Source organism: Helianthus annuus, chromosome 13 (genome assembly GCF_002127325.2).
Source record: "Helianthus annuus cultivar XRQ/B chromosome 13, HanXRQr2.0-SUNRISE, whole genome shotgun sequence".
Taxonomy (NCBI): Eukaryota; Viridiplantae; Streptophyta; class Magnoliopsida; order Asterales; family Asteraceae; genus Helianthus; species Helianthus annuus.
This window is the reverse complement of record NC_035445.2, coordinates 153,428,521-153,441,175: the sequence shown is the minus strand read 5'-3', so window position 1 is coordinate 153,441,175 and position 12,655 is coordinate 153,428,521. Positions and strand designations below refer to the sequence as shown.

General features: G+C 38.0%; 2 protein-coding genes across 3 annotated transcripts; both read left to right on the top strand.

Moving 5' to 3' along the window:
* The first annotated feature begins 3,306 nt into the window (after nt 1-3,306).
* LOC110899749 (eukaryotic peptide chain release factor subunit 1-3) lies at nt 3,307-6,193 on the top strand. 2 transcript variants are annotated; one of them, XM_022146638.2, is made up of 3 exons: nt 3,307-3,492; nt 4,290-5,764; nt 5,836-6,193. In XM_022146638.2, the coding sequence occupies exon 2, from the start codon at nt 4,340-4,342 to the stop codon at nt 5,648-5,650; it is 1,311 nt and encodes a 436-aa protein (XP_022002330.1). In that variant the 5' UTR covers nt 3,307-3,492; nt 4,290-4,339; the 3' UTR covers nt 5,651-5,764; nt 5,836-6,193. The 2 variants fall into 2 exon arrangements, with proteins under 2 accessions (XP_022002330.1, XP_035837542.1); XM_035981649.1 differs by having other exon boundaries at nt 3,307-3,501.
* A 903-nt stretch (nt 6,194-7,096) lies between these two features.
* Nucleotides 7,097-8,662, top strand: LOC110901960 (cytochrome P450 94A1). Its single transcript, XM_022148709.2, has one exon. It carries the CDS (start codon nt 7,097-7,099, stop codon nt 8,660-8,662), a length of 1,566 nt encoding a protein of 521 aa, XP_022004401.2.
* The last annotated feature ends 3,993 nt before the right edge of the window (nt 8,663-12,655 follow it).

The window sequence follows — 12,655 nt, the reverse complement described above, 5'->3', positions numbered from 1 at the left end:
TCGGTATGCTAGATTATGCACTCACAAGTAATTAGTCACGTCCTATTGTATGCACGTATAACAAATCAGTTCATGTTCGCAATGATACGCATGCAATTTAATGTTCACATAACAGTCAGTTTGCATAACGGCACAACACGTATTACTTCACGTATACAAATGTTAACGTTCATCAAGCATGGCATGCCAAATAAATCAAACATATAATTCCATCTTTCAAAGTACATTCATAACCAAGCATCTTTCGATCCACCCTTATCTTTCGACACATTAGTTATCTCAGTTATCTTTCGGACCGAAGGTTATGTTTCGAACCTATTGTCATCTTTCGATCACACACATATCTTTCGGTCAACATGTATCTTTCGGTCAACAGATATCTTTCGGTCACAACTATGTTTCGACTACAAGCATCTTTCGACAATAACTATGTTTCGAGTAGACAAGTATCTTTCGACATAAGCAGTTACGTTTTCATAATCAGTTACGCTTATCACGCAGCCAGTTACAGGAACAGAAACCCTAATCATCTACAGCCGTCATCATCAATCATGCATGCCCAAACAAATAACAACAAGTACCAAATCTTAACAGTACATCTACATAACGAGTATCATACGAGCACGATTCCATAATCAACATCATCACAATATATATCCGATTAGCATACACCTCCGATTAGCACCTATATCCGATTAACATTCATATTCAATTAACATACGTGTCTGGTTAACATACAAACATATAGCAATACTATCATACATATCCGGTTATCATAGCCGATCCACAAAACATCATGAAAACAAGTACGATTGACACTACTAACAATATATTGCCAAACAATTTATTAATCACGAAATCAAGGCATCATAAACAACATCACATACTAACCGGAAATCTGGATTATGGGAGGAAATCCTTCGAACAGAGAGCAGGTCTGCTATATGCCGTCACACTCACACACAATGGAACTAGGGTTTGAAAATAATCTGCCGACTACATGCATCACGTATATAAATGGTTTCACAGGAATGGGCCAAGCCCATTAGAAAGGCTGGGCCGAAAGATGTCGAAGGATAGGATCCTTGGTCGAAGGATATGTTTCGAGATCCTTCGGACCGAAAGTTGATCCTTCGAATCGAAGGATATGTTTCGTGGTCCTTCGAATCCTTCGAACTGTGTGCCAGGTTTCGTGATCTAGACTAAGTGTATTAAATAATAATTTCTAATATTATCTTTTACAACAACAAGTAGTTACATGTATGCACAATGACAACACGTTTCATTAAAACACAACGCGTACAATTACAAGTCCAACAAGACAACTACTAAACAGTCAAAGTCAACGCGCATTTAATGCGAAAGTGAAAGTCAGAAACTCGAGTTGTCACAGGGATGTCTTGTGCAATGGGCGATTTCATTCCATTGACCAACCAAACACCCTTTCCTTCATTACCTCATAAGGGCACTCGGGGCGCTCCCGGATATGAGGGCGGGTAACCCCTACTCACTATGACACACCGCCATTGGTGATGCGGGTTGGTGCGAGTATAGATTAGATTAACATTTTACCGATCTATCTTGTGAGTGATATTGATTGTTTTTTAATTTTTTGACCGTTCAACGGTCATATTTGTTTATTATTATTATTATTATTATTATTATTATTATTATTATTATTATTATTATTATTATTATTATTATTATTATTATTATTATTATTTAAATCTTTACTTTACTATAAATACATACCCTTCTCAAACAAATACCCAACCATATATACACCTTCAAATACCTTAAAAATGGCAAGACGCTTGTGAAACGTAAATGAAGAAGTAGCCCTTGGTCAACTTTTGGATCCATGTGACCAATTTCATGCGAGGAAAGGTTCGATTTAGTGTAGCCTTATTTGAAGAATTTCATCCACGTGTAGTTGAAAGCGATCTCATTTATGACCAAGTTAACTCAAAGTGGTGTGTTATTTTCAATGAGGTTTGCAAATTACATCAAGTCTACAACGTGATGGTGGCCAACGGTCAAGGGTCTACAGAGCCGCAAAGGAATTCTTAGGCCTGTCGTGAATACCAGATTAGACACAATTTTTTTTGCATACATCAAACTTTGGCGATCACTAAGAAACCACCCCGTATACTATAACCACCTATGCATCCAGATGTCGACTCTGGTAGTTCCTCAGACGTTGAGACATTGATGATTAGTTTAATTCTCTAGTTTGTTTACGTTTATTTCTCTTAAGTCTACTTACGTTTAACTAGTTAGTTATTTTTAAGTTTTACTATTTAGTCTGTGACCGTTTAATTATGTAGTTTATCCACATTTAATTATTTACAATGTAACTTTTTTAATTTTAATTATTGTTTTTGATATTTTTATTTATGTAAGTTGTATATTAAATTTATTTTTTTATATTTTAAATTCATATGCTATATTTATTTATGTTAAAAAGAAAAATGAAACGTTAACACAGTCTAACTGGCTCCATTAAATATGGTAGGAGAGAGTTGTAGATGGTTAAGTGATGCGACGAAAGAAGATTGATGGAACTTAGGGTAAGGGGTTAAATACTCACCCCCAGGCTATGTAGTATGAGGCGCCACCTCTATGCCACCTCAGCCAGAAAAGGCTAATACCCCCCCCCCACACACACACCCCTTACACACACACCATACCACCCGCGCTATCATGGGGGCGCTATTGGTGGTACGTTGTTAAAACAGTGAACAATAACGAGGTTATGTGTGTGCGAGGCTCGAGGGTATTGATGAGGGGATGGCGCTATTGATAAAAGAGAGCTTTATCACATAAGGCTATGGGGTATGGTGGGGTTTGGGTTGGGGCTTGGGTTGGAGCATTTGTTGACACGTGAAATGGGAGGTCCCACACCACTCAAACCCACGCCCAAGGGGTATGGTGGGGCTTGGGTTGGGGGCTTGGGTTTAGGGGCATGATTTTGGTTTGGCTATTGAGAGCCTGCCATGTCATTTACTACCCCGCCCCACGCCCGGCTTCAAACCCACGCTATTGGGGCCACGCCCCAAACCCACGCCCCAACCCAAGCCCCCGGAGTGATGACTTGGACGTTTTCAGCCAACCCACACCCCAACCCCGCCCCATACCCCAAGGCCTAACATAACTTGGTTGTTAAACACGAGACTCCATTAGTGATGTGATGCTCTGACACAATAAAGCCTCTAGAGGCTTCAAACATATGCTTTAGTGGTCAATTTTATTACCTCTCTCGTACATACATACCAAACGTAAAAAAATAAACCATTAAAAAAAGAAACAAGTATATAATTTCCCGTTGCAACAACCGTTGATATCAAACCCGAATCCAAAAACGAATTCATGGATTCTGTCTGGAACATCCATTCAAATCCGTGCTGATCGGTAACTGCAAATTCACCCCCAAACCACCATAAATCCCTTTCTTTCTCATCCGCATAAATCCAAAACCAAATTCTCCTTCAGGTGATTCACGTAATCAGTTCTGTTTTACATTCTTACGTTCATCATTTGTTCATTTCAATCGTATGCAATTTATATTATTCATATAATTCATTCCAAATGTGTAGCCGATGTTATTTTATTAATTTGCTGATCAGATATTATTAATCTTCTGATTTTGTGAAGAAAGTAAGATAATTGCGTGTATGTTCTGTTTTAGGGTTTCGTTATTTGATTAAATTTGTTGCATTTTGGCTTTTAAAACTGTGATCTGGTTCGAAATTCTGTTTTGCTGTGATCATTGCCACTCCGAATTAGCTGATTTGAGCCGAATATTATGTATATCAAACGTGTACAAAGAATTTATTCGACAAATCTTTATGATTTTGATCAGGAAATGTTTAAATATGGTTTTGTAGAACATGAGAAATTTGTTTATTTAGGGACTGTTTGGCAACATTTGAATGGTTAAGTGCTGTCTAAACCAGGTCTAAACCAGTAAGAGGTCTGAACCATTAAGAGCCTGTGTAATGCTTAACCGTTCAGAGGAAAATGTATGACCAATTCAGATTAGAGGTCTTAACCATTCAGACTCTGTATAAATCTTAACCATTAAGTGCTGAACCAGTAAGAGGTCTGAACCATTAAGAGCCTCATTAAGAGGTAAACAGTGTTATTTGAACCAGTAAGAGGTCGGAACCATCTGCTCATGATTTGTTATGAGGTCTTTGATGTGTTTTAATGCATAAAGAGATTTATTTAATAGCGTTATTTGATTAAACACATTTCTTCTGAACTCAAGGTTAAATCAACGATTGCAGGTAGCGTTGTTAGTTGTACTACTTACACAACACTCTCAATTCAACACACAATGGCCGATGCTCATGAAACCGACAAGAACATCGAAATATGGAAAATCAAGAAACTTATCAAGGCACTGGAAGCTGCTCGTGGTAACGGTACCAGCATGATCTCTCTTATTATGCCTCCACGCGATCAAGTATCCAGGGTTACAAAAATGCTCGGAGATGAATTCGGAACCGCTTCAAACATCAAAAGCAGAGTGAACCGTCAATCCGTTTTGGGTGCAATCACATCTGCTCAACAAAGACTCAAGCTCTACAATAAGGTTCCTCCAAACGGGCTCGTGCTCTACACCGGAACCATTGTGACCGAAGAAGGAAAGGAAAAAAAGGTCACCATTGATTTTGAGCCTTTTCGGCCCATTAACGCGTCATTATATCTTTGTGATAACAAATTCCATACCGAAGCGTTGAACGAACTGCTAGAGTCCGATGACAAATTCGGTTTTATAATCATGGATGGTAACGGGACTCTGTTTGGAACGTTGAGTGGTAATACGCGAGAAGTACTTCACAAGTTCAGTGTTGATCTCCCGAAGAAGCATGGAAGAGGAGGTCAATCCGCTTTACGATTTGCGCGTTTACGTATGGAGAAGCGACATAACTATGTGAGGAAGACTGCTGAGCTGGCGACACAGTTCTACATCAATCCGTCAACTAGTCAGCCGAATGTTTCAGGACTCATACTCGCTGGCTCCGCTGACTTCAAAACCGAGCTTAGTCAATCCGATATGTTTGACCCGCGTCTGCAGGCAAAAATCTTGAATGTGGTTGATGTTTCGTACGGAGGTGAAAACGGGTTTAATCAAGCCATAGAGTTGTCTTCTGAAATTCTTGCGAATGTTAAGTTTATACAAGAAAAACGCTTGATCGGTAAGTACTTTGAGGAAATCAGTCAAGATACCGGGAAATATGTTTTCGGTGTGGATGATACGTTGAAGGGTCTTGATATGGGTGCGGTTGATATACTCATCGTTTGGGAAAATCTCGATATTAACAGGTTTACGCTTAAGAATGTTACGACAGGTGAAGTGACTATAAAACATTTGAACAAGGAGCAAGAGGGTGATCAGAAAAACTTTCGGGATCCGACTACAAACGCTGAATTAGAAGTTCAGGAAAAGATGTCGTTGCTTGAGTGGTTTGCTAATGAATACCGAAAGTTCGGTTGCACGCTTGAGTTTGTTACGAATAAATCGCAAGAGGGATCTCAGTTTTGCAGGGGTTTTGGTGGAATAGGGGGGATTCTTCGTTACCAGCTGGATATTCGGTCTTTTGATGAGCTTTCTGATGATGAGTTGTATGGAGATTCCGAATAGCAATCAGTAATCCTCTACATGCTGGTGCAGGATAGAATCCTGCATCAGGCCCGAGTTCTCGTGGATGCTGGTGGAGGTTTTGTATTACTCTCACTTTGTGGATTTCGTGTTGAGGTACGTTTTTTGAACATATAGATCACTTTATTCCACTTTTAAACAGACTAACGTAACGGTTTCTGTGACAGGCGTTGGAGAAAAGTTATCTAAAGCGACGACGTGTTGATCTTGTTCGTCTCTATGGAACTGCAAAGCCATGCTAGATTCGTTTTAGCTCCATTTCAAACCGTTCTTGCAAAATAAAGCCTTAGGGTGTATCTCCAGACCAACTTTTCATGGCTGTCTGAAAGAAGGTTAATAATGTTAAAGCAGACGTATGAAATTTAGTTTATTTTGTTTTCCAATAATAAATTTTCTGCTGCGTGGGTGTATCGTGTAGACTATCAAAACATGAATCGACTCATGTACTTGGTAAGTGGATTTTAGTGATACCTTTCGTTGCCCATTTAAGTGTTGTGATTGAGTTGGCTATATGTCTTTTTGGTTGATGGTGATTTGTATTTTTGTTTCTCTTGTTTCTTGATCATTTAACATTAAAGCGCGCTTGATGAGTTGAGGCGCAAGGTGGTCTAGCTCTTGAACAAATGGCTTCACCACATACAAGTGTGGTGATCTTATGAGGGGGCTGAGGCTGTCACTTTTTGCCTGAGAGGTTGCTTTCGGCTTAGGCGTTTCGTGTATAGATGGTTAGATTAGATGTGTTAACATGCAACTTTTAGATTTATATCACCCTCAAGAGAGATCATAGGGGTAGTCGGTCGGTGTATAAACTTTAGGCAACCTCATGTGTATAAACTTTAAGCAGTGCGGCATGTTTAAGAAGTGTCGGAGTGTGGTGGGCAAGAGAAAGGCTTCCACGTAGGCGCCACCTAGACATTGGTTGCTTTGCCCTCCAAAAACAAAAGGAAAGGGGTGGTGAAAGACAAGGGGTAAAGTCAAGTGAGGGAGTGAGAGGGGCAACACCGGTGGAAGTTTTGCCTTTGGGCTTGGGCAACGCCCTCCAAAATGATAGACAAGGTGTTCGGGCCTTGGTTTCACGTCTCTGACACTTCATATAAACTTTTCGTGTTTGTGTCGGATTCAACCCACAAATTGTACTCGTGAATCCTAACATAACTTATTTGAAACCAAAAAAGTTCTATACAGACTACAGTAGTTATATATTATTGGAGACTTGCATTAATTCAACTGCGATACGTTATGTGGAGTAGTAATGTTAATTTGACTTTAAAGTTCTTCTTTTTGATGTAATTAAGGAGGATTTTATGGGCCATACATACATGTAACATGTTCATAAATAAGAAGCACATGATGAGTTAACACAAGACTAATAGTATAACACTTTAAGAATGCGTTCAATCATGTATATTCCAACGCTAGATAAAAATTATGGGTGAGAACAACTACAATCTCATCATCCTCTCTCTGTCATTACTCACTCTATCCACCTTCTTCTACCGGCTCACCCGCCGCGGTTACTCCACCGTAAAAACCCCATGTCCCCAATCCTACCCACTCATTGGAAACCTCATTGGGTTCCTTCGCAACCGCCATCGCTACCACGATTGGGTCACGGACATGCTCTCCGCCTCCCCTACGCTCACTTTCCGAGTCAACGGCTTTCTCGGCCTCTCCCAAAGTATTTGCACCGCTGACCCCACCAACATCGAATACATACTCGAGTCCGATTTCCGTAACTACATCAAAAGCAACCGTTACACGTCCGTCATGCAAGAACTCCTTGGTAGTGGCATCTTTAATTCTAACGGCCTCCTCTGGGCGTCCCATCGCAAAATCACTGGTCCTGAATTCGCCGTCGTATCACTTAAAACCTTCATCTCCGACAGCGTCCAATCGCAACTTTCGAAATCATTAATCCCTTTACTTTTATCCGCAGGATCAAATACTTTTGACTTACAACATGTCCTTCGGAAATTCAGCTTTGATACCATATGTAACGTCGTCTTTGGGGCTGACCCGTGTATTTCTTTTGTTCAAGCATTTGATGAAGCGGTTGAACATACGTCCAACCGGTTCATTTCACCATTTCAGGTGGTGTGGAAGTTAAAGAGGTTTTTCAACATCGGGGACGAGAGGAAGTACAAAGAAACAATTAAAACCCTGAATCAATTCGCTATGGATGTGATAGATTCTAAAGACGCGCAAAATGGTTGTGAAACCGACAGAGATTTACTGTCGAGATTCATCGTTTTCAGTTTGGATATGGGGTTTGAAGACGAAGAAAGGAGAAATTTCTTGAGAGACACTATTATCAACTTTGTATTTGCTAGTAAAGATCCAACTTCAACTGCACTTACATGGTTTTTTTGGTTATTAGACGGACACCCGCATTGTAAACACATGATCCACAAAGAATTATCTATGTTAACGGCATCATCTCCCGATATTCGCCCACTAAATCTCACCTTCGACGATTTGAAAAGTCTGAATTACCTGCATGCTGCTCTATCGGAATCCATGCGATTGTTTCCACCCGTGCCCATAAACTCTAGATCGACGGTGGATGATGATATACTACCTGATGGTACATTCGTACGAAAAGGGTGGTTTGTTGATTACTCGGTTTATGCAATGGGAAGAATGGAGAGTTTGTGGGGGTGTGATTGTAGAGAATTTAAACCCGAAAGATGGCTGAATGATAATGGGGTATACCAGCAAGCGTATGATCCGTTTGGGTATCCGGTTTTTAATGGTGGGCTTAGATTGTGTATGGGGAAAGACTTGGCTTACTTTCAGATGAAGTTAGTGGTTGTGGCTGTTATGCATGAGTTTGAGATTGAGGTGGTTGGCGGCGGTGGGACGCCGGAGAGAATGGTGGATCCGCCGTATAGTTTATCTCTTCTTTTGAATATGAAAAATGGGTTGCCTGTAAGAGTAAAGAAGAGACAACAAGTTGCACCAGTAATGTTGCAAGAGTTGAGGATGGAAGTGTGATCTATCTTTGTTGTTTTCAGGGTGTACTTCTTAGAAGCCAGAAGAAACACAATATGGAATCAACTATACAAGTACAAACTAGTTTAGTTAATTATATCATAAAGAGTGAGATTTTAACTAAAATTTGTAATAATTATATGGATAAATGTATTATACCCAATCGTGTGATATTTAAAAAGTGTCATGACAAGACTTAAATTCTGGTCTAAGAACCGAATATATTGGCCATTAGTTGTCGGTTCAAGTTTCTTTACAAATACAAGAGCGTCCACAATATTGATTCCTTGTTAGTAGCAAACCTACAAAAGAAAAACACCGTTAGGCTTACCACATGATAGGAATCCTCCCTATGACCATCCTTAAGCGTGAAAATAAGTATTAGTTTGAGGAATTAGGGTTTTTAGTATAGTAAAAGATTGAGAGAGTATCCACCTGCAGGTGAGAGGGTCTCCACGGCTTTAACCGTCTTTGTGACACCTCCCATGCTCCAGTTGGTGGAGCACATTCCATGCCTAAGGTGTGCATGGGCGTGCTGCCCTTGCTATGATTGGTGGAAAAGGAGTCCACACTCACGATGTGCATGGGAGGTAATCCGCACCGTAAGGTATAGTAGAGTGTGACCCTTATTTAACTTTGTACTGCCGATCTTTCGTCACGTGTCTCCGGGGATGCGATCCACGGTCTTTTTCGATACGTTCCTTTACAAAAAGAGATTTCAAAACCAGCTCCAAGTCACCATTGTGGGGCATTGCCTGAACTTTGCGCCTCTCACAGCCAAAACAGCCTCCAAAATAGTCATCAAACACCCTTTATTTCCCCGTCCTGGCCCCTCTTCATCTCAGAAAGGCTGTTACGAGATTGTTCTACCATAAACAACCCCTCCCCTTCCTTTCCTCTCTTCCTTCATGTGACCTCAAAACACCCAAAACCAACTATCGTTAATGCTCTGAGAGTTTTAATTGATTTCACATTTCAAAATTGTGATTAAACCTTGTAGTCCATGGTCTTGTTGTGTATAAAGCTCATAATAAATAATTGGGTTTCATTTCGTAGGTGGGCCGAAATTCAAACTAGGATAAAGTCTATATGAGTACACATTCCATGTTAACAATATGTTTAACACCTTAAAGATAAATAAAAAACAATTTCAAATTGTATAATTGCTAAAAGATTTATAGCTTAATAGATTATAAGACCAGATAAGAGATTATGTACAAAAACAAATTTTCGTGCGAAGTATACATGAGACCCAACGAGTGACAAGTGTCATTTATATTCTGAAGCGAAGGTTAATATAGTCTTTTCCCAAGTGAATTACTGTCTCCCTTGATTTTCAAACGACTATAAATTTTTGATATGTTAATACTTTTTTAAAATTACACCGTATTAACGAGTATTTCATTATCTTTAATTCGAGCAAACTATTGCTATAGTTTTCTTAAAAAATTTACAGGATATGTGATTACACATTCAATATAAATTTTACGTGATTACACATTCAACATAAATCATTATATAATTACACATTCAATATGATTTGTTATAATTGATGTTATTGCAATAACGCTTATTACGTAATCACATATTCAATAATAAGAACTTAATTGTGTATGCTTTATTACGTGATTAAATCTCTAATATACAACATTATGTGGTTATTATAGGTTGATTGGCTAATGTTTTGTATTACATTACATTTATACTTTATACGTGATTAGACCTAAAATATTAGGTAATATTATGTATTACATGTTTTGTTTTTTATTAGAATTATGATAATTAGTACGTAACTACGTAATCACTCAGTGAGGTTTCACATAAATAACATAATGAAATCACGTAATCACGAAATTAGTATTCAAAATCACATAGTCACGTAATAATACATAGTCAACTATTGTTATATAATTACGTAATCAATTAGTGGGGTTTCACATAAAATACTATAGTGAAAGCACGTAATCACATATTGGGTATTCAAAATCACGTAGTCACGTAATTTGTTACTGCTTTTCACATATGGTATGTGATTTATGTATTCATTAATTATGTTCCAGTACATAATTATAAGAAATCATATTGAATGTATAATCACGTTATGGATTAATATTGAATGTCTAATCACGTAATGAGTTATGTTCGAATGTGTAATCATGTAATGATTTATATTGAATGTGTAATCACGTATACTGTAATTTTTTAGAAAACTATAACAATAGTTTGTTCAAATTAAAAAGAATCAAATGCTCGTTAATACGGTGTACTTTTTTTTGAAAAATATTAACGTATGAAAAAGTTATAGCCGTTTGAAAACAAAGAGAAATGAGTTCAAGTGATAAAAGACCAGAATACCCTTTCTCTGCTTATTTGTTCATTTGTTTGAACATGATATTTACCAAAGTGTCACCGCTTGATTTTGAACCCTTGATCTTGAGAGATCAATGGCTCTCCTTCTTCCCTACACTTCGTACACAATTTCCTTCTTGTACGAGATCCAATATCTATAAGACCATGGAGCATTATAGGGGTGTGAAGGAGTTTATAATGCCCCTCAACGCCTCCTTTGGGCATTACAAGGGCATGAAATGGGGGATGACATTTCTAGTATAACGCCAAATGAGGAAAAAATGGAAAGTAACAATTGAAAGGCATTAGGAAAAATTAACCATTACACATTTTCTAAAAAAACATTATAATGCCGAAGCGGAAAATACCCATTAAAAAGCATTAACCATTATAGATGATTAAATATTGTGATATTAGCATATAAGATGGCGCTTACCTTAAAATTGTTAAAGGTCATACTTTAAAATGCAAACTAAACACTCATTTGATATTATTGTAAAAACTTCACACAATAATAATAATCAAATTTCCCCTCAATTTCACTAAAATCACTTAATCTTGCGAAATTACCTTAATGACGTGCCATGTCACTTTTTTTTAAATTCCTAATGCATATATATGGCAACCAGGTTATAACCTCGTGTATTACACGGGTCAAATAAATGAATTTTATATACTAAATAATAAAACAATATATCTTTAAAAATCCATTGCACGGGTTGAATAAATACATGGCCGGCTCAAGGGAGAGTAAATAAAGCAAGAGCTTTAGGCCTCCATTTTCCTAGGGCCTCAAATTCTAACAAAATATATTATAGAGTAAACTGCCATTTTGGTCCCTGTGGTTTGGCCAATTTTGCCACTTTAGTCCAAATCTCAAACTTATTACATCTGGGTCCCTGTGGTTTGCATTTTGTTGCCATTTTAGTCCAAAATCCAAAAACCCTATTTTTTGACTGTTGCAACCTCCTAGTTTGTCCTTTAGTGTAGGGGCATTTTGGTCATTTTAATTTACTCTTTTAATAAATTAAAACAAAATTAATTATATTATATATATATACATACATACATACATACATACATACAGACATTCACATATCCACCATCTCTCCATCCCCAACCTGTAACACCCCTAAAACGGGTTTGGTAATCATACTCCGTTAATACCAAAAGACGGGTAAAGTACCGTTAGCAGTAAAGATAACCCGGTAAATATTTGGATTTAATAAGAAATCCTAATAATTTAAATACAAGCGAATCAAAGAATTAAGGAATTGAGTTTATAAGAACCCGAGTCAACGGGACTAAAATAAAACGGGTTTTTAGCTCCCGGAACCCACCAAGTAACTAGGAGTATTAACCTAGTTAGTTAATGTCTTGACAAAATAGAACTAATGTGGTTAAGCTACCCTTTAAATAACTTGTGTAAAGTGAAGGGACTAGACATGGACAATTGAATTAAAGTTTCAATTAAACAAATTAATAAACAAAACACACACATACGTGTGTGTGTCTGCGACTTCAACCAGAGCCAAGAAGGGCTCTCTTGCTCAAAACCCTAATCCCTCAAGAATCTCTCAATTGAAGCCCAAATCAAGAGCCAAATCATTGCATGAACACAAATTCGTGATCACCTAGTCATGGGGA